The 23,032-nt window shown below is 42.4% G+C and overlaps 1 protein-coding gene across 12 annotated transcripts in view; it reads right to left on the bottom strand.

Moving 5' to 3' along the window:
• The window catches only part of ULK4 (unc-51 like kinase 4), a 724,727-nt gene that overhangs the window by 460,905 nt on the left and 240,790 nt on the right, over nucleotides 1-23,032 (bottom strand). For 11 of the 12 annotated variants that reach the window (XR_008996028.1, XR_008996026.1, XM_057497578.1 and 8 more), the window contains 4 exons: nucleotides 18,258-18,379; nucleotides 18,048-18,104; nucleotides 4,504-4,555; nucleotides 4,309-4,403 (listed from right to left, as the gene is read on the bottom strand). Coding sequence is in view for 10 of the 12 variants with exons in the window: in XM_057497578.1 (XP_057353561.1) it covers nucleotides 4,309-4,403; nucleotides 4,504-4,555; nucleotides 18,048-18,104; nucleotides 18,258-18,379 (326 nt within the window). In the remaining 2 variants the exon portion in view is untranslated. The remainder of the gene's footprint in view (nucleotides 1-4,308; nucleotides 4,404-4,503; nucleotides 4,556-18,047; nucleotides 18,105-18,257; nucleotides 18,380-23,032) is intronic. The other variant, XM_057497577.1, reaches the window with a different exon arrangement.

Here is a 23,032-nt window from a genome sequence, read left to right as displayed (position 1 = left end):
CAGGGAGACAGAGGTCTGAGTCCAGGTCTTCTCAGCATATGGAGCTTTGTCAGTCTCCTACATGGAACTGGACACTGAGTAGGGGAGTTAAACTCCCAGAGTAAGGGAAACCAGATGGAGTCACCGACCCCTCCACATACATTCACACTCCCGGGAACTGCCTTGGGAAGTTATGATCTCAGACCTATAGTCTCAGAGATTTGCACACATTTGCAATGACCTTGATCTGAGGTAGCCCTGAATGGCACGGCCCCAAAACAAACATGAAGCCTCTTGGAGGAACTTCCACACTAAGCTTCAGGGAATACCCACAGACAGATGGCAAGGCCGACAACCAAGGAGCAGTAAACATTAATAAGGTTTCCAAGGAATTAAAATGAGCTCAGCATGAACGAGATACAACAGACAATGTATCATGGTCTTCTGATATTGGAATTATCAGACACAGTATGAAACACTACATCTCACAAATGTGAGTAAATACAACACAAACTAGAAAATAGCTACACACAATTGTAAATTGTAAAAAAGCAATATACTAGACTGAAGAAAAAAGACACAAGCAGAATTTCTAGTGATAACAAGAATTCTGCACTTGAAAAATAAACAAAAGTAAAAACTCAACGGGGAAAAAAAAACTCAGTGGCTGTGTTTGGCACCAGACTGGACATAGAAAACATCAATAAGCTGAACAAAATTTCAGACTGTAGCATTGGGAGAGAAAAAGATGCAATATGTAGAAAGACAGTAAGACATACAGAAAACACAGTGAGAAAGTTTAATGTGTGTGTGATCTTAGTTGCTAAGAAGACAGAGCAAAGGGTAGAGAGAATAAGCAGAGATGATCGCTGAGAACTTTTCAGAATTGATTTAAAAGGGCAGTCTACATATTCAAAAGGCACAAAGAATCCTAAGCAAAATAAATAAAGAGAAGTTCACATTTAGGTACATCATAGTGTATCTACAGAAAACCAAAGACCCTCCTCCAAAAAAATAGTCTTAAAAGGAGATAAGGGACAAAAAGATTACCTTCACAGGAAAAACAGACTACAAGAAAATTCAGAACATAAGATAATGAAGCATATCTTCACAGTACTCAACAGTTACAAAAATAAGTGCCGACCTAGAATTCATCACTCAGCAAAAATCCCCCTCGAGAAACTGACTTCATCAGTGAGTTTGCCGCCAGCACACCCAGGCTGAGGAAGGCTGGGCAGCGTGTACTTCAGTCAGAAATAAATGCAGCCAGATGGAGGAGTGAGAACTAAGAAGGAAAGAAATACAGAAAAAACGAATAGGTAAGTGTCTGTAAATGAACATTGTGAGAGAAATAGTGTTATCATATTATTTGATAACAAAAGAGTTAAAAAAAAAAAAAAAGACAGACTTTAAAATATCAGGCAAAATACCATATCCTGAGGGGACTAAATGGAGTTACCTTAAGTTTAAATTTTACTTAAAGAAAAAATTTCTTTTTAAGTTCAGCTTTTAATAAGTTAATAGGCATAATATAAATTTTAGAGTAAGCAGTGAAGAATAAAGAGTATCTAAACACCAACCTTATGTGGGTAAAAAATTAATGCAAAAGAAAAAGGTAGTCAACAGAAAATAAGAAAGTAGAGGTGAGGTAAGTGAAAATATGTATGACAAAGTCTGAAAGAAGATGGTAGAATGAATCCAAATACACTAACAATTACAGTAAATGTAAATGGAGTACACATTCCATTGAAAAGTTAAATATTGGTCAAATTAGATTTGTTTTTAATTCCATATGACATTTTCATGACACAGATCTAAAACATATCAGGCAGATATTAAGCAAAAGAAAACATATGTGATTATTTTTAAATGGGGCAAAATAGACCTTAAAGCAAAAATTGTTACTAGAAATAAAGATTACTTCACAATGAAAAAATGGTCAATTTCATAAAACATAATTTTTAATTTGCATGCACCTAATAACATGGCTTCAAAATATATAAAATAAAAACTGACAGAACTACACAAAAATAAAGAAATTCATAATATCCTTAAATGAGATTTTTATACACTGTCTCAGTAATTTATAGAAAAACTACACAAAAAAAATATAGATTATTTTCAAACACATATTCAAACAAAAATAAAACAATCTTAATAATGGGCTAATGAAGCAAGTCAATACATTTCAAAACATTTGGAACTACACAGAATATTTCCCAACTTTAATGCAATTAAGCTAGAAATGAATTATACAAAAATAATTCAAAAGCATCCATACATTTGAAATTTTAAATACATATCTTAGTAACCTAAGAATCAAAGCAAATATTTTAAATGAAAGAAAACAAAAAAGGTACATATCAAAACCGGTGCGACGCAGCTAAAGCAGTACTTAAAAAGAGATACAATCTTAAATACATATATTAGAAAGGAAGAAATATGGAAGATGAAAAAACTAAAGATTTTTCTCAAAACATTAGAAAAGGATGAAAAATAAGTTCAAAGAAAGGGAAAAGAAACAAGAGGTAGAGCAGAAGTTAATGAAGTAGGAAAGAAACTTAACAGAGGAAACTAGAAAACTGAACACTGACTGGCTCCAAAGTTATTAAAACTAACAAACCTCAGGTTAAACTGATCAAGAAAAAGAATATCATAGCAATAGCAATATCATTAAAAAGTATGAATATAATAAGAGTTGGTTAGGATAAGGAGATCAGGTATTACACTGTTGTTGTGAATGTAAACTGGTAAAACACTCCTTGAAAAACACCATGGCATTTTCTAGACAAACTGAGTTTGCATATATTCTGTGACTACTAATTCCATTCCTAAGTATGTATCCTAGAAATAATGCATGTTTATGTGGAACAAAATATATAAACAGGAATATCCATAGCAATATTGTTTGTAAATGCCAAAAACTAGAAACAATCGAATGTCTACCAAGCATAAATAAGTAAATTGTGATATATGCATATATTCACATTCCTACAATGGGATACTACACGTTGAGAAAGTAAAACATAAAGACACCTAACAACTTGGATGTCCTACAAACACTGAGCAAAAAATAGCAAGTCACAAATGAATACGTATCATCTTGATACAAAATGCTAAAGCAGGCAAAACCAACCTCTGTTGTTTAGGAATGCATACATAGGCCTACAAAGGAACACATGGGAAAATTACTATGATAGTCAGGATGGTGGTCCCCTCTGGGGAGGAAGGGTTCTATTGTTTTAACTGAGTGGCGATTTCTCAAGCACTTGCTTTATAACTACTTGTTAAACCACATACATTTTAATGCACTTTTCTGTATTTTGTATTTTACAATAATATATAAAACATGAAGAACAAAAAATAAAAACAAAGAACCATAAAGAGTTGGTAGAAATGTCCTACTCTCAAAAAAAATTATTATCTCCTCTCTCTTGAGACGTGTATTTAAGTCCTGAGCTGCCACATAAGTCCGGCCGTCCTGAAGTCACCCTGCTGAAGAGACATACAGAGATGGAGAGGGTTCCATGAGAAGTCCCAGCTGGAGGTAGACGTGTGAGTAAAAGAGCCTCCAGAGGACTCCAGCCCTGAGCACTACTGACCGGAACCACCTCAAAGACCCCAGTGGGAGCCGCCTTGCTGAGCTAGTGGGCCCCCAGAACCATGACAAAGAACAGGAAAATGATTACTGTGGTTCTCGTCTCACCTGGCTCCTTTCCTTGAGGACGTTCTGCTGATGAGAATGTTGGCACAAAGCCTCTCCTCCCTCTAAAGTCAGCACTCAGCTCACTAAGGCAAAGGTTCTGAAATGGCAGGAATCTGGCTGCCCAGAGGGCATCCGGCAATGTGTAGAGATCTTTTAGTTCATCACAGCTGAAGGGAGAAGGAATGGGTGCCACCCACATCTCATGACTAGAGGCCAAGAGTGCCCGCCCTTGCCCTCACCTAACATCCTACAATGCCCAGGACAGCCCCCGCAGCAAAGGACTGCCCATCCCAAAATGTTCACAGCGCCAAAGTTGGGAAAACTCTAATAAGAGTCTGTGCTATTGTTCACAACAAATAATCATACAGAAAGTAAGAAGGAGCACACTAGAGGTAAGAGGCGGGCCGGAAAGGAAAGACAGTAATAAGCAAAGAAAAATCCTGAAAGAGTCAACAAGGAAGGGAGGGATTTCTCACGGTCATCTTGTCAGGGGACAGCTTTTCTGAGCGGTCTTTTTCATATGAGAACACATATGAATCAAGCACGTGTAAAATCAGTATCTTTATATACAGTATTACCAAGTAAATGAGAAAGTATCATTTTCAAAAGCTGCCAGAATTTACCGTAGAGCAGTAGTCTTTCAATAAAATAGGATACTGTATTATTGCTTCAAAAGTTGACAATGTGATCTTGATAAATTCTTCCGATGCCATGAGTCCTAGGAATACAGTCAATTATTTAGGTGTTTTTCATGTGTTCAAAATCACAATATTGAAGTACCACAAACAAAGATCTAAAATGTCCCATGGTCTACTCACCTATGGCTCCGTCTATGTTAGTTTCTCCCATATCTACTGATTTAATATAACTCTGTAAAAAACAAAAATGTTAATAAGTGAAGATTTCAAAATAACTCTGAAATAAAATACAGATAATGCTTTGCCCCAGACTGTACCTATCATTCTTAATAAAATAACTCATGGAAGGCAAAAAATTTTATATACAATTGACCCTTTGACAACATGGCTTTGAACTGCACAAGTCCATATATTTGCAGATTTTTTTCAATAAATACATTGGAAAAAATCTTGGAGATCGGTAACAATTTTTAAAAATTTGTAGAAGAGCTACATAACCTAAAAATATCAAAAAAATTAAGAAAAAGGCTGTCATGAATGCATAAAATACATCTAGATACTAGTCTATTTTATCATTTACTACCATAAAATAAACAGAAGGCTATTAGTAGTTAAGTGTTTGGGGAGTCAAAAATTATAAACGTGGAATTTTAACTGCACACTGGGGGGTGGGGAGTGTCAGGGCCCCCAACCCCGGTGTTGTTCACTGGTCAACTGTACATATTATAAACACCATAATCAAACTTTTAAATGTGAACATGTGAAATAGTATATATACATTATAAACTATAATCATTTTTAAACATACATATCACTACCAGTGAGATTTAACACCAGAATAAACTCAATATAAGCACAGAAAGGTCAGCCTGCAAAAGTGAGGATAATCCAATTGATACATAACCATTTCCAACATCCACACTTCCTCACTCACTACCTTGGAAGTCAGTGAGGACAGATGCTAATATGGTGAAATTGTCCTCTCAAAGTAAGGTCAAGCCTTAGCTATCTGAGTACAAATTGAATCTTGAGGCAGCAGTTCGGGGACCTGTCTTCAGATTTTACCACTTCTGTCCGCAATCCCACTGCGTTATCTGTGCCCTCACAACATGCTCAGGCTTCCTGCAGGATGACCCACAACACTATTGCAGTGGCAGGCCTGAGCAACTCAGGTGTGAAATCCCTGGGTGAGCTTCCCAGTCCCCAACCAGTGCTCTGAACAGAAAGAGGTGCTCCGAGAAAGTGACTCAAACAAACCGCTGCCACAGCTACAGTAGCAGAGCACTGTGGGTGATGAGCACAATGCTGTGACTCGGTTCTTGCCCCTAGCGCACACTTAATATATATGTAATATTTTACATATGATAACAAGTAGCAAATAAAATACAAGATGGCCATGGAATAAAAAAATAATTAAGCAAGCAATGACCTGGAGTAGAAAATGGGTCTACTGTGGTCTAACGGTTTTTCTTAAAATACCTGGTCAATATAAAAGACTATATATCACATACGCAAAAGAAAAATGTATAGATTTTATGGTATAAAGAATAGAGAAAACCCTTAAACTCACCATTCGAGTTAAGAACTAAGACATTCCCAATTTTTCCTCCATCCAACCTGCCTGTTATTCCTTCAGAGACAACTACTATCATGAATTTATCATTTCCTTCGCATTTTTTACATGTGTCTCTACATAGTATATGGCTTGTTTGGATATTTTTGAACTTTACTGAAATGATATTGAACTATATACAGTTCATACAAATGGGACAGTATGCAGGCATTAAAATGTGAAGAAAAAAGGTTTTTAAAGAGATGGGAAATAGCTTTGATACAATGTTGAGTGAAAAAAAGAGAATACAGATCTATGTATATTTGTACAGTCTCAACTGCATATCAGTTGTTACTGCATACATGTTACACGTATATAGTTTTTCTACACACAAATGCATACACAGGAACTGAAAATATAAACAACAATAAGTTCACACTGCCTCTGAGAGTGGTGGGGTTATGGGTGACTGGTTTCTTCAAATCTCACTATAATTTTCTACTTTTCCTTTCATAAACACATATTCCATAATTCAAATAAACAAGTGTAAGTTGCCTTTAAAAGAGGAGAAAATCTTCAAGACATATGCTCTCTGAAAACAGCATACAGGATACCTTCAATTCTGTTTTTCAGTCTAGAACTGAACAAACAAAAAGTAACATAATGAATAATAAAAAGAGATAATGTAAGCTTTTCATGATGATTTGTTTAAAAAAATTTCACAAAATTCCCAAATGGGCACATAACTTTTTCTGAGTAAACTGGGATTTGATGGTGAATAAAAAATTCAGAGAACAATATCTTTTGACTTAAATAAATCTACTTAAATGTCTATGGATTACTTAAAGAAAGTACAGTATAATGTTTACACTAGATCTTTCCTATATATATATATATTTTTTTTTTTAAAGAACATATAGATAATACACAATATAGATTTGAACAGAATTGCCAAGGAAGAACTCTCAGGAAGCCACCAGCAGAATCTCACACTGAGGAGAGGAGACGGTGACACAGGAAGGGCACTCTCACTTCTCATTCTCTGTTTTCCTACACTGCTGGAATTTTCTAATCATATACATGCATTAATTTGTTTTTCTTCTTTAATGTCAATAAGGGTTATCTAGATGGTGAAAAATGGGCTTCTTTTAAATTATTTTCTTATACTTCTCCCATTTAACTTTTTAAAAATCCCTACTGAATGTTTCACTTATTTATCAATTTTAATGTCTTTTGATACATTTCTCTTCTTCATTCTCAGTGTAATAGGAATTAATCAGGTGACAGTGATGACAGGGTAGGAGACACTGGAAATTTAAAGCAAGAGCAGTCACAGAAGTAAACCGGAAGGCATATAAATTAGGAAAATGAACTACATGTACAAGTCTATAAGGAGGGCTCACTTGAGATGGGCAGTCATGAATTGAAATGGAGACCAGTACTTTTCACTGTGCTTTTCTCTAGCCATATGTAGCCCAATCAGTACAGGGATGGGGAAGGTGGGGAAGTAAATTGAACCAAATTAGGATGTGCCAGGGGAGACCAATGGAGGAAGAGACAGGAAAGGAAATTATGAATATCTGCAAGGCATTGAGCAGGGCTCAGCCATGGGCTCTAAGCTGAGCAAAGAGAAAAGTGAAGTGGTTGGGCCACAGGAGGGCAGGAAGGAGGGCAGAAAGTGGTAAGACCAATTTAAGTCTCAGAGAAATTGAAGAGTAGGTTGGAGATGGGGAGAAGGGGAGGTGAGTTGAAAACTGGTGGTGGTGGCCAGACAGTGTGATGTGGAAACCCAAGTGAAGGCAGCTGAGGCAAGGAGAGACAAGCTATTGGGGAGAAAGGTGGCCAAGGAGCAGAGAGGCTCAGGTCAGATGGATTCCTCCATCAGGATACCCAGTTCTCTGAGAATGATGGCAGGAACAGCACAGAGAGACTGGCAGTGAGCCCAGTGGTAACAGACACTGAGGGATGAGGGGGAGTAGCCCAGAAATCTGCAGAACCAAAGCACAGGGGTGTAAGCTGTGAACCTCAAAGCTGAAGCTGGGAATTTTAGCAAGAAAGCAAAAGGGCTGGACACCTACCCTACACTAAGCTCTCTGGGTAGATGAGTGTGGGGCATAAAATGGCTCCACCTAGAGGCAAAAAGGGAAACACCATACCAGAGCAGAGGCCAGAGCTCTTCGCCTCATTCACTATGTACTTCAGAGAAGCTAAACATAATCTCCTGTAGGAAACTGGGTGTATGAACTCACGGCTAATTTAAAAAAAAAGAAAGAAAAAATCTCATAGCAAGAACATCAGTGTGGCAATGAATAGTATATTGCATCACATTTTTTAAAATAGAAGAGTTGTAAGGCTGGAGGCACCAGAGCAAGGTGTGAGCACGTCAGATGAGCTCAGCCCTCACCAAATAAAGGGGGCAGTAAAGCCCCCAACCCCAGCCTAGTAACGGAAAGAGACCAACAGATTAGGGCTTGATGACGTACCTTAGGTTAGCCAATCCTCGGGCCACTGTAGACCTATACTCTCTCTCCCCATAACTTCTTTATAAACTCACTGCCTGCCCTGCTGGGCGCGACTTCTCCAGCCTGTGACTAACCAGATGGGCGAACATCACCCAGGATTGCACTCTATTAAACTTTTGGCTACTTTCTTGCCTCCTCGCCTGGTCATTTTGGCTTGATTTTACCTTACATGTGGTGCTGAAACCCGGGAAGGAGATAAGGTGTGGGGTTCCGGCCGGTCACTGGTAGCTCCCACCCCTCCTGCCCCGATCCAGGACCTCCACCTACTCCCAGCACCTCAGATGGCAATTCAGTGAGTCCCTCCTTTTCCCAGGTTTTCCCAGTCCCGTCTCCACATAGTTCGGTTAACTTCGAAATCGTAGCTACATCCAGCTTCTCCAGGCGTTAAGCCTGCCCTGGTCTCAAGATAGAGGAGACAACCTCATCGGGGCTCCCAGATCTCCGGGGAAGAATACGATACTTCCCTGTCTCCTCCTAACCTAAGCGAGTTTGGGACACTGGGCTTGCCAGTTTAGGGGCACCAGAAAACGGGTAACACACATGGGGAACCAGTCCTCTAAATCGAAGGCTCAGACCCCTCTGCGGTGTCTCATGTCTAATCTGGCGACCCTAGATATATAGTGGAGGAGATCTGTAAATGGAAACTGGTCTGACTCTGTTCTCAGACTTGGCCCCAGCATCCTCTGGACAACCAATCTCACTGGGCCCCGGAGGGAACTATTGATTTTAGCCTCCTCACCAATGCAACTAACTTCTGTCACTGAACTGGGAGGTGGTCTGAAGTCCCGTATGTCCAGGCCTTTTGGACATTGTGCTCCACCCTGACCTTTACATTAAGGGTTCAACAACCCAGGTTCTCCCGGCCCGATCTCCAGTTAAGGATTGTCAGCCTCTTACTCTGCCCAGTCCTTCCTCCTTTTCAGATCTGCCAGAGGACATCAGTCACCCACCCCCCTCAGCCCTTGATCCCCACCCCTCTCTCTGCCACCATGTTCAAGTCATTTGTCCTCACATGTGTCACCGCCATCTTTAGGTCCCTTGCCCTCACACGCGTTGCCACCATCTTTAGGTCCTTTGTTCTCAGCCATGCTGTCTCCCTACTCCTCTCCTCTTCCAGTGTCCATACCACACCCTCCCCCTCTCCTTCCGCCTTCACCGCACTCTTTCTCCACCAGAACAGGCTCCTCCCGCCCTCCAGTTCTGGAAGCCACAGACAAGACTCCTCCCAGCAGAGACCCCCCTCCTTTCTCTCCCAACCCTACACCCCTCCCCACACCCACCACTCCCCATTTGTATCCTCCTCTTCCAGCATTGCCGCCACCTTGTCCTTCACTTTCTGTTCCCACCTCGCCACCATCTTATGTGCCCACGCCACCATTAGTGCCCAGTTGGTCTAGCCCCCCAGTCAAAAGATCCAAGGCCCAGTGGCCACCCGAAACAAAAGCCCAACTAGTAGCCCCTCTCTGAGAGGTTGCAGGGGGCCAAAAGGGGTTGTCTGGGTTCATGCCCCTTTTTCCCTAGGAGACTTATCCCAGATTGAGAAATACCTGGGCTCTTTTTCCTCTAACCCCACAGTTATACCAAAGAGTTTGACTACCTAACTCAGGCCTATGAACTTACCTCGTATAATATGCATATTATCCTAACCTCCACTCTTACCTCTGAGGAATATGACCGTGTTACCTCTGCCACCCGACATTGTGCACATGAGGCACATAACACGGATCAGGCTGAGCAAATTGGGATGGAGGCGGTTCCTTTAACAGACCCCCAATGGGACTATAATACCCAAGACAGGGGAACACAGTGGGACCAAATGCTCCGGTATTTACTGGCAGGTATGAATAAGATGGCTCAAAAGGCCATTAATTATGATAAACTGAGAGAGATTACTCAGAGAACTGATAAGAACCCAGCCTGTTCTCTTAACCGGCTCACTGAGGCTCTCTCAATACATACCTGCCTCGACCCCAACTCATCTTTGGGGTCCTTCGTGTTGGCTACTCATATTATTACCCAGTCAGCCCGGACATAAGACATAAGTTAAAGAAGGCAGAGGAGGGGCCCCAGACTCCACTCTGTGACCTGGTAACCATGGCCTTTAAAGTCTCTAATACCCGTGAAGAAGAACATGAGAGGAGGATAGCATCCCGGACCCGAGCCTTCGCAGTGGCCCTACGACTGGCAGAACAGGGATCTCATCACACCAAAGACCGGTCTGGAGCTCGTGAGCCTCTGGGATCTTGCTTCCGGTGTGGCCAGGAAGGCCCCTGGTCAAAGAGATGCCCCAACCCGACCAATAAGCCGACTAAACCCTGCCCAGTTTGTGATAAGAGATGTCATTGGAAGGTAGAGTGCCCAGCTGGAGAAGGTCGTCCTCCCATGATAGAGTTTCGGGAGAGGCAGGCCCCCCTGAGGGACTCCCCTCCGGACCTGCTGGGCCTACTCGAAGACTGAAGATGCCTGGACTCGAACACCCCTATCACCCTTGCCAAACCCAGGGCCAAGCTGTTGGTAGCAGTTAAGTCTGTCTCCTTTTTAGTGGACCTGGGGGCTACCTACTCTGTTTTACCTTCCTTTCACGGGCATTTACATACTTCCCAGGTCTCGGTCGTGGATGTCACGGGAATCCCCTCTAAGCCCCTGGAGACGGTCTGGTAGCCTGCACGTTTGAGGACCATCCTCTTATCCACTCATTTCTTGTCATCCTGTCCTGTCCCATCACTTTGTTAGGGAGGGATCTCCTATCCAAGCTTGGTGCCTCTATGTCCCTGCTGCTTAGTCATCCCCAACCGAGTTCACTCATAACCCTAGCCAGTATAAGTTGTGGTCCTGAGGCCTCCACGGATCCTTCTGTACCATCAACCGACATTAACCTGATGGTCTGGGACACCTCTACTCCTGTAGTGGTGAGCCATCATGCTCCAGTCCTCATCCGCCTCAAGGACCCATCCTCCTTTCCTTCTAGGACCTAATTTCCTATTTTCCAAGCCCATCGCAAGGGCATCCAACCTATCATTAACCATTTCCCAAGGGCTTCTAGTACTGACTAATTCTCCCTGTAACACTCCCATCCTTCCAGTCAAGAAGCCATTGAGGGCCTACTGGCTCGTTCAAGACCTGCAGATAATCAACGAGGCTGTAGTCCCCATTCACCTGGTCGTCCCTAACCCTTATACTCTCTTGTCTCAGGTTCCCCCAGACACCTCCCACTGTACAGTTTTAGACCTTAAGGATGCATTCTTCACCATCCCTCTACACCCTGATTCCCAGTTACTGTTTGCCTTTACCTGGGAGAACCCAGACACCCGCCGAACTAGACAACTAACATGGATGGTCCTCCCTCAAGGCTTCCAGGACAGTCCTCACCTTTTCAGACAGGCGCTGGCAGAAGATCTGTCCCATCACGACATGGGAGTCAGCACTCTTCTCCAGTATGTCCATGGCCTCCTCCTATGTAGCCCCACAAAAGAGGCCTCTGTTCAAGACATGGCTTCCCTCCTAAACTTCCTGGCTCAGCGAGGATATAGAGTCTCTCCATCAAAAGCTCAGTTACCCACCCCGCCAGTTACATACCTTGGAGTGGTCCTAACTCCCTCTTCCAGGGCCCCCATGGTGAACCGAACAGCCTCCGTTAGAGCTCATCTACCACCCACCTCAGGAGCTGAGATCTTGTCATTTCTTGGACTGGTGGGGTTTGTCTGACACTGGGTCCCTAACTTTGCCTTATTAGCTAAGCCTCTGTATGCTGCTGCCAAAGAAACGCCCTCTGGGCCACTCACCTCTCCTACAGCAGGGCCCATGCTTCTGAAGAACTGCGAAGTGCCCTCCTCTCCTCACCCCCGCTTATGCTGCCTAACCCTAACAAACCTTTTCTCTTACATACAACAGAAGAGACGGGAATAGCAACTGGGGTGCTATTCCAGCCAGTAGGACATGGACACCAACCGGTCACTTTCCTGTCAAAACAACTGGATCCTACCATGAAGGGGTGGCAACCCTGCCTTAGAGCCCTGGCAGCAGCAGCATGCCTCACCAAAGAAGCTCTGAAAATAACCCTCCTACAAGATATAACTGTATACTCTTCTTATCATTTACAGGACCTTCTGGGCCACAAACATTGGCCTCTCCCAGCCCATCATGAGTGCAGGAATTTCACCTCCTATTTATTGTACACCCCCAGTTACCTTTACAGGTGTCACCATCATTATACCCAACCACCCTCCTTCCTCCTGCCGGTTCATCTGCCACGCCCAGCCACTCCAGCATGGAGCTGGTGGAAACCCTTCGACTCCCTTGCAAGGGTCTCCAGGACACTCCTCTCAATGACCTGGACTTTACTGTGTTCGTGGAAGGAAGCTCAGTCAGGGATTCAAATTGGTGCAGGAAGGTGACCTACACAGTAGTTTCCTCCTCCTCAGAAGTAGTGGAGGCGGCTCCCCTGCCGATGGGGACCACCTCCCAAAAGGCAGAACTAGTAGCCCTCACCCGGGCCTTACAGTTGGTGGCGGGTCTTAATGTAACCATTTACACTGACTCAAAGTATGCTTTCCTAATCGCACACAGCCATGCAGCAGTCTGGAAAGGAGATTCCTCACTACCTGAGGGACCCCGATTGCAAATGGTAAAACAATTCATCACCTACTCCAGGCCTTACAGGAATCCAAGGAGGTGGCTATTGTTCACTGCCAGGGACACCAGACAGGTACCGACCTGGTCACTAAAGGGAATGCTCTAGCCAATGCTACTGCCTGACAACTAACTTTGGGTCCTGATTATTCCCCAGTATTGTTTCTCTCCCCCTCTATAACTCCTAATTATTCCAAAGAGGAAAAACAACAACTTTTAGACCATGGTGGAATGGCTGGACAACAGGGATAGATACATCTTAAGGACAGGATAGCCCTTCCCCAGGCCCAGGCCAGAGAGATCGTATCTACAGTGCACCAATTCCTCCATATTGGTCCAGAGGCTACGTACAGGTTTCTCTCTCCTATCTTTGCCCCACCTGGGCTCCGGAAGACCATTAACCAGGTACATATGGATTGCACCACCTGTCATAATGTTTCCTCTCAAGGCACCCTCAAATGCCATGTGGCCCTCCACCAGCTGCAGGGAGCACTACCTGGACAAGATTGGCAGATTGATTTTACCCACATACCTAGACACAAAAAGCTCAGATACATTTTCAGGTTGGATCGAGGCCTTTCCTACTTGCCAAGAGACTGCATTGGTGATGGCAAAGATGTTGGTGGAACACATCATCCCTCGTTTTGGCCTCCCAATGTCACTCCAGTCAGACAACAGACCAGCTTTCATCTCGAAGTTCACACAACTGGTGGCTGACTCTCTAAATATCTCCTGCAAACTACACATACCCTATCACCCTCAATCCTCGGGTAAGGTGGAAAGGGTCAATGGCCTTCTCAAGGATCAACTTACCAAACTCTCCTTAGAGGTAAAGACCTCCTGGCCAGACCTACTCCCAATTGCTCTCATCTGACTACAAGCAGCACCAAACTAAGTGCCTTTGAGTTAATGTATGGTAGACCTTTCCTTCTAAACACAGGCCTGCCTACAACTCCACCCCCTCTAGCCTCCTACCTACCTTACTTCTCACTCCTTAGACATCTCCTCAGGGAACATGCAGACCAGTACCTGCCTCAACCCACCCCCCACTCGGATCCAGGAATCACGGAGGTTCTACAGCCGGGAGACAAAGTCCTTCTTAAAGAACTCCAACCTCGGTTACTCCACCCATGGTGGACAGGAGCATACATGGTGATCCTTCCCACTCCCATGGCTGCCAAGCTATTGGGACACTCCCCTTGGTACCATTTCTCCAGGCTCAAACGAGCACCCAGTCATGATAGGTGGAGGTCTAGAGAGACAGGGCCCCTCTGTTTGTGCCTTACTCACACTGGTATTGGCCACAATGACCCATCTGGCTCCGTCACACTGGGTCTGTAACCAGTACGTCATATCAGGTATGCTCCAACTACACCAATTGGTCCCCTGGACATGCTATTTCCAAAAGATACCTTGTCAGCAGGGAGACCAATTGTACTGGGCCACTATAATGTTAAGAGATTCCCAAACTGGCTGCCCAAGAGGATTCGGCAAGACCATTTGCTGGGTACGAGACCCTCCACCAAATCCCCAAGGAAAGATACCCCCTTGTCCAGCCCAATGCTCGTCTTTCCATTCTTTCATCCAGGCTGCCTGCTACAAATGAGCCTCGGTCTGTCTCTCATCATCCAGACAACAGTACTGGATGGGGCGAAGCCTGGGTGATCATGGATATATCTGTCCTGAGAGACAAGGACAACATATGTGCTGGAACCTCCGGCCACCGATAGGGAGGTCAGATGGTAGAAGTGCACAAGACTATGCTGGTACATCAGCACTCGCCCCTTCCCTCCAAGCCTCCTCTGGCCTCCCACCAGCCTTAACCCTGCCCATGCCATCTGCCCTCAGCCAGAAGTAGCCAGATGGAGTTGGCACTCATTATAACCAAAAGGCTGGAATGTAAGGCTGGAGGCACTGGAGGGAGGGGTGAGCACATCAGATGAGCTCAGCCCTCACCAAATAAAGGGGGCAGCATAGCCCCCAAACCCATCCTAGTAACGGAAAGAGACCAACAGATTCTGGCCTGATGACAGTGCCAAAATCCCCGGCTGCTGCCCCTTCCCAACCTGGAAAAGGAGTATAACTTTCTAGTCCTTTGTCTACTGTAAGGGCCAATGACATGTGCCTTAAGCTAGCCAATCCTCGGGCCACTGTAGACCTATGCTCTCCCTCCCCCTAACTTCTTTATAAACTCACTGCCTGCCCTGCTGGGCGTGACTTCTTTGGCCTGTGACTAACCAGACCGGTGAACATCGCCCAGGATTGCTCCCTATTAAACTTTTGGCTGCTTTGTTTCCTCCTCACCTGGTCATTTTGGCTCTATCTTACCTTACAAGAGTGAACTCTGCTTTATCTACTATAATTGAAGTCAAATTCTATCAACAAACCAACCTTCACTTAAAAATCTGCAGAGGGCAGAAACTATGTCTTCCAGTAACTCTCAATGACCAGGATAAGTAAAGGTTTATTAATAAAGACTATAACTATATCCTTGCATGAAAATCTATCAGAATAATTTATCTCTTTTATTATTTGCAAATTTGAACTGTGATGTCTTTTTTGAGAAACTATACCCACCACACAACCATTGCACTTCTATAAACTAATAAAGCCAGAACTTAAGAATAAATACACCAAAGTCCTCTTCCTCAGCTCATTAATCACGAGCATCTTTCAAAAGGACACAAGAAACAGTGAAGATTAGGTTAATACACATCATGAGTTCCTGAACATATTCCCTTAAAGTCATTATTTCCTGATTCGCAGCACAATTCAATGGACGCCCAAAAGAGCTATGGGATTCCCCCAAGGAATTCCCCTGCAGCACTTCCACAGATGCTTTAATGCTAAAAGTATCCGCAGATACTGGAGAGGGAGACAAGTATGATGACTCATTTCTTCTACCAATGAGAATGAAAATAGCAATTTTCAATATGTACTCCCCTTCACTCCCCAAAAAAGCAAAAACAAACAAGCAAAACTGAACAAAAAAGGCTTATAACTAAGTTCGGGAGACATTTGCCTAAACAAATTAGATGGAATTCCTTTGAAGTAAAAAACTCAAGTGGTCTTAAGATGCTAATCGGCACTGTGAATTTCTAAGGAGTTGTAGGAAGTTGGACGAGTTGACTGTGCCTCACAGCATCGACAAGGCATTGTGGCTTCAATAATATTTTTGGCATGTTCTGATAGATTATGAATAAACTCATAGAAACAACATCCAACTCTAAACAGTTCATAATAACATGCACAAGATCTACATGGGTAACTAAATCCAGGTCATTCATTTTAGTCAATAATTCTGTCCCATTTCATCAGTGCCATCAACACTGAGTATAAGGATGATGAACACACGGCTAAGGCCAAATAACAGAAAGAAAGAAAAATATAGAAAGAATTCAGGGACTGTCTATGATTCAAATTAGGAAAATAGCCAGAGAGAGCCGACTGTTTCCATTTTATTTGCCTAAGCTCCTCTATTTGAGTGATGTTATCAAGGGGGAAAAAAACTACGAAAGATTTTTCATTATCATAATTATCTTTGAAACAGGCAAGTTATCTGCCATTCCCTAACAGGGCCATATTAAGATGACCCTACAGAGTGCCCTGCACAGAGTACACCCACTCCTGGGAGATAAGACGACCCTTCCCCAGTATGGCCTCCTCCCTTGATTCTGAATATAGCATTTAATGGAGCAGATGAGTTCTCCCTGCAGTTACTGAAAGTCCATGAAGACTATGCCAGACACACTTGGAGTTCCTTGCAAAATTATGCATACTTAGTTAATGTAGGCTGAGAAAGGCACTACAAATGAGAAAAAAATAAGAGAACAAACACAGGACAATCATACCCATCCTAAGCATAATTGTGCCAAAATATTCCAAGGTAGCTGCATGGGCCAAAGGACTATTTTTAGGCATTGACATGTCAGCACAGTGGGGTTATAAATACAGGATTACAGTAATGCTAAAATGATACCCATATTGTACTTAATAGATTAAAAAGCAAACTAAAGAAAGTGGTAAACTAAAATAGTTTACAAACTCGTTAATGTACAACTAAATTATGTACTTTGTAGAATTTGGAATTCAAGTCGGTAGCACTAGGACGATGAAGATTTGAAATGCATACAAAAGGACTTCTACTGCGTTACCTGAACCCACTTCTCACTAAAAGTCAGGGACCTCCATTCAACATTGGTACTTGAAAACTTCATACTTCACTCTGTGATGAACCTACTAGAAAACTATATTCTCACTTGTGGTAAATAATAATTTTTATCATTCTAAACTTAAAATTGAGATGTTTATTTACTTCTTTTCAACTGGACACCTCTATGGCATTTTGAAAATCTCAGTCCAGTGTTTATTCTTAATATCAAAGTAAGACTGGAGATGCTGTGTGACCAAAGTGTTAGCTTCCCCTTTGTACAGCACCACACTTTATCAATGATAAATACTGCAACTATTCCAGACAAGGGGAAAAGATAACAATTCATGAGCCACAACCTGAACAAAAGGACTTTCTAAGAGCAAAAACTGAAGGAAAGATTCTACAATGATTTGTTTTTCATTCCACCCATCTCATCAAAATTAAAGAAAAAGTTAATTGAGCTTAACAAAGAGATATGACATAATAAAAACAGACACTGCACATAATTGGACAATGTAAGCCAAAGTAAATAATGATGATATATTCTCAGCCCTCCAGTGTTCACCAGTTTTACTATTTTTAATTTTTTCATGATGCTTAATACCAAGATCTGTGACAATGTTTCTATGGTCTTATTTCCCTACTTGGGGCTATCTCTGAACAAAATACATTATCAGAAGAGAATGTATTTTTCTCCAAATGTCAAATTTTATTACAGTCAACAGATAAAAATATAAAAAGGTCACTTCCCTAGAGACAAATAAATACCATAAGGATTTTTAAATTACCTTACTCTGACATTAAATTCCACAAACACTAGAGACAGCCACATTTTTATTAGGAATGTGAAAAATTCAGTGTTACTCACAAGAATAGTTCCATAACTGAAAAGGAACTCTTCTGTTACAACTTGAGGTCGAAATACCTGTGTGATGAGAGTTTGCACAGATTAAATCTTGAAAGCCATGTGCAAAAAAAGAAAAAATGAAAATGTTTTGTCTAAACTGACATTTCTCGGCTCCAGTTTAAAAGGAAGGGAGTCACATGTACATTATATTTTTCCTAATAAAAAAAGTACCTGAGAAGTTACGAGGTGAAGCACTACAAGCATCAGGGGTAGACACATCCTCAGCTGCTTCGCTTGAACTGTGGATGGGTGTTTACGACCTGAAACGCTGGCCAAGGCATCAAGAATGTCGCCTGCAAAGCACATCCCAGAGCATGCACGGAGGTTAAAGACCACAAATACTTAGGGCCCACAGGTCTTTGCTTAAACTCAGTGGGATCGCAGGGATAATTACTCTTCAAATGAAGGAAGTGGATAAAACCTGTGTTATTTTACTCACAAATACTGAGATTGGAACAGATGGTCCTCTGGGGACATAATGAATATAAACTCGATCTCTGACCTAGAAATTTTAAATAGAATTTACAAATGGTAATCGTAGACTGGTGGTTTTAAAAATTATTTTTTGTATTTTCTAAACTTCAACCATGAGCACTTACTACTTTTGTAAACAGGAAAAAAGCCAAGTTCTTGAAAATTATAAATGAAGAAACTTTAGACCATAGTTTTTTAATCACAGAATAGGATGGAAGGAGGTGGGGCGGAAGATGGCGGCGTGAGTAGAGCAGCGGAAATCTCCTCCCAAAACAACATATATCTATGAAAATATAACAAAGACAACCCTTCCTAGAATAAAGACCAGAGGACACAGGACAATATCCAGACCACATCCACACCTGAGAGAACCCAGCGCCTCGCGAAGGGGGTAAGATACAAGCCCCGGCCCCGCGGGAGCCGAGCGCCCCTCCCCCCAGCTCCCGGCGGGAGAAGAGCAGGCAGAGCGGGAGGGAGACGGAGCCCAGGACTGCCGAACACCCAGCCCCCGCCATCCGGGACAGAGTGCAGGGCCCTCGATACTGGGAAAAAAGGGCAGCAAGAACAGTGAGCAGGCACTGGAGGCTGGGCGACAGAGGACATAAGAAAAGCGCGCGACCATTTTTTTTTTTGCTTTTTTGCTGCTTTGTTTTGGCGAGCGCTTTTTGGAAGTCTTAAAGGGACAGGGACCCCAATATTAGGGAAACAGGGCAGAAAGACCGGTGAGCAGAGGCCTGAGGCTGGCACCGGAGAATAAAGAAAAACGAACGACCACCTTTTTTTTTTTAATTAAAAATTTTTTTTTTTTTTTATTAAAAAAATTTTTTTTTCTTGTTTTTTTTTGTGGTCGTTGTTTTGTTTTGGCGGGTGCTTTTTGGAAGCCTTAAAGGGGCAGGGCGGGCCACTTAATCCAGAGGTAGGGAATCCGGGATCTCTGGGCACCCTAACCCCTGGGCTGCAGGGAGCAGGGAGGCCCCTTACGGAGACAAATAGCCTCCCAGCAGCTCCTGCTCCAACGCGACTCCACCATTTTGGAGTAGCTGCCCGAGCCAGGCCACGCCCACAGCAACAGCGGAGATTAACTCCATAGCAGCCGGGCAGGAAGCAGAAACCCTGTCTGCGCGCAGCTGCCCAGCACAAGCCACTAGAGGCCGCTGTTCTCCCAGGAGAGGAGGGCCACAAACCAACAAGAAAGGAAGTCCTTCCAGCCGTCACTCGTCCCAGTTCTGCAGACTATTCCTATCACCATGAAAAGGCAAAGCTACAGGCAGACAAAGATTACAGAGACAACACCAGAGAAGGAGACAGACCTAACCAGTCTTCCTGACAAAGAATTCAAAATAAGAATCATAAACATGCTGACAGAGATGCAGAGAAACACGCAAGAAAAATGGGATGAAGTCCGGAAAGAGATCACAGATGCCAGAAAGGAGATCGCAGAAATGAAACAAACTCTGGAAGGGTTTATAAGCAGAATGGATAGAATGCAAGAGGCCATTGATGGAATTGAAATCAGAGAACAGGAACGCATAGAAGCTGACATAGAGAGAGACAAAAGGATCTCCAGGAATGAAACAATATTAAGAGAACTGTGTGACCAATCTAAAAGGAGCAATATCCGTATTATAGGGGTCCCAGAAGAAGAAGAGAGAGGCAAAGAGATGGAAAGTATCTTAGAAGAAATAATTGCTGAAAACTTCCCCACACTGGGGGAGGAAGTAATCAAACAGACCACGGAAATACACAGAACCCCCAACAGAAAGGATCCAAGAAGGGCAACACCAAGACACATAATAATTAAAATGGCAAAGATCAAGGACAAGGAAAGAGTGTTAAAGGCAGCTAGAGAGAAAAAGGTCACCTATAAAGGGAAACCCATCAGGCTAACGTCAGATTTCTCAACAGAAACCCTACAGGCCAGAAGAGAATGGCATGATATATTTAATACAATGAAACAGAAGGGCCTTGAACCAAGGATACTGTATCCAGCACGACTATCATTCAAATATGACGGTGGGATTAAACAATTCCCAGACAAACAAAAGCTGAGGGAATTTGCTTTCCACAAACCACCTCTACAGAACATCTTACAGGGACTGCTCTAGATGGGAGCACTCCTAGAAAGAGCACAGCACAAAACACCCAACATATGAAGAATCGAGGAGGAGGAACAAGAAGGGAGAGAAGAAAAGAATCTCCAGACAGTGTATATAACAGCTCAATAAGCGAGCTAAGTTAGGCAGTAAGATACTAAAGAGGCTAACCTTGAACCTTTGGTAACCACGAATTTAAAGCCTGCAATGGCAATAAGTACATATCTTTCAATAGTCACCCTAAATGTTAATGGGTTGAATGCACCAATCAAAAGACACAGAGTAACAGAATGGATAAAAAAGCAAGACCCATCTATATGCTGCTTACAAGAAACTCACCTCAAACCCAAAGACATGTACAGACTAAAAGTCAAGGGATGGAAAAACATATTTCAAGCAAACAACAGTGAGAAGAAAGCAGGGGTTGCAGTACTAATATCAGACAAAATAGACTTCAAAACAAAGAAAGTAACAAGAGATAAAGAAGGACACTACATAATGATAAAGGGCTCAGTCAAACAAGAGGATATAACCATTCTAAATATATATGCACCCAACACAGGAGCACCAGCATATGTGAAACAAATACTAACAGAACTAAAGGGGGATATAGACTGCAATGCATTCATTCTAGGAGACTTCAACACACCACTCACCCCAAAGGATAGATCCACTGGGCAGAAAATAAGTAAGGACACGGAAGCACTGAACAACACAGTAGAGCAGATGGACCTAATAGACATCTATAGAACTCTACATCCAAAAGCAGCGGGATATACATTCTTCTCAAGTGCACATGGAACATTCTCCAGAATAGACCACATACTAGGCCACAAAAAGAGCCTCAGAAAATTGCAAAAGATTGAAATCCTACCAACCAACTTTTCAGACCACAAAGGCATAAAACTAGAAATAAACTGTACAAAGAAAGCAAAGAGGCTCACGAACACATGGAGGCTTAACAACACGCTCCTAAATAATCAATGGATCAATGACCAAATCAAAATGGAGATCCAGCAATATATGGAAACAAATGACAACAACAACACTAAGCCCCAACTTCTGTGGGACACAGCAAAAGCAGTCTTAAGAGGAAAGTATATAGCAATCCAAGCATATTTAAAAAAGGAAGAGCAATCCCAAATGAATGGTCTAATGTCACAATTATCGAAATTGGAAAAAGAAGAACAGATGAGGCCTAAGGTCAGCAGAAGGAGGGACATAATAAAGATCAGAGAAGAAATAAATAAAATTGAGAAGAATAAAACAATAGCAAAAATCAATGAAACCAAGAGCTGGTTCTTCGAGAAAATAAACAAAATAGATAAGCCTCTAGCCAGACTTATTAAGAAGAAAAGAGAGTCAACACAAATCAACAGTATCAGAAACGAGAAAGGAAAAATCACGACGGACCCCACGGAAATGCAAAGAATTATTGGAGAATACTATGAAAACCTATATGCTAACAAGCTGGGAAACCTAGGAGAAATGGACAACTTCCTAGAAAAATATAACCTTCCAAGATTGACCCAGGAAGAAACAGAAAATCTAAACAGACCAATTACCAGCAACGAAATTGAAGAGGTAATCAAAAAACTACCAAAGAACAAAACCCCCGGGCCAGATGGATTTACCTCGGAATTTTATCAGACATACAGGGAAGACATAATACCCATTCTCCTTAAAGTTTTCCAAAAAATAGAGGAGGAGGGGATACTCCCAAACTCATTCTATGAAGCTAACATCACCCTAATACCAAAACCAGGCAAAGACCCCACCAAAAAAGAAAACTACAGACCAATATCCCTGATGAACGTAGATGCAAAAATACTCAACAAAATATTAGCAAACCGAATTCAAAAATACATCAAAAGGATCATACACCATGACCAAGTGGGATTCATTCCAGGGATGCAAGGATGGTACAACATTCGAAAGTCCATCAACATCATCCACCACATCAACAAAAAGAAAGACAAAAACCACATGATCATCTCCATAGATGCTGAAAAAGCATTTGACAAAGTTCAACATCCATTCATGTTAAAAACTCTCAGCAAAATGGGAATAGAGGGCAAGTACCTCAACATAATAAAGGCCATCTATGATAAACCCACAGCCAACATTATATTGAACAGCGAGAAGCTGAAAGCATTTCCTCTGAGATCGGGAACTAGACAGGGATGCCCACTCTCTCCACTGTTATTTAACATAGTACTGGAGGTCCTAGCCACGGCAATCAGACAAAATAAAGAAATACAAGGAATCCAGATTGGTAAAGAAGAAGTTAAACTGTCACTATTTGCAGATGACATGATACTGTACATAAAAAACCCTAAAGACTCCACCCCAAAACTACTAGAACTGATATCGGAATAC

The sequence above is a fragment of the Manis pentadactyla genome, chromosome 1, assembly GCF_030020395.1.
Source record: "Manis pentadactyla isolate mManPen7 chromosome 1, mManPen7.hap1, whole genome shotgun sequence".
Classification (NCBI taxonomy): Eukaryota; Metazoa; Chordata; class Mammalia; order Pholidota; family Manidae; genus Manis; species Manis pentadactyla.
The sequence above is the reverse complement of the archived record's forward strand: the minus strand, read 5'-3'. Positions and strand labels throughout refer to the sequence as shown.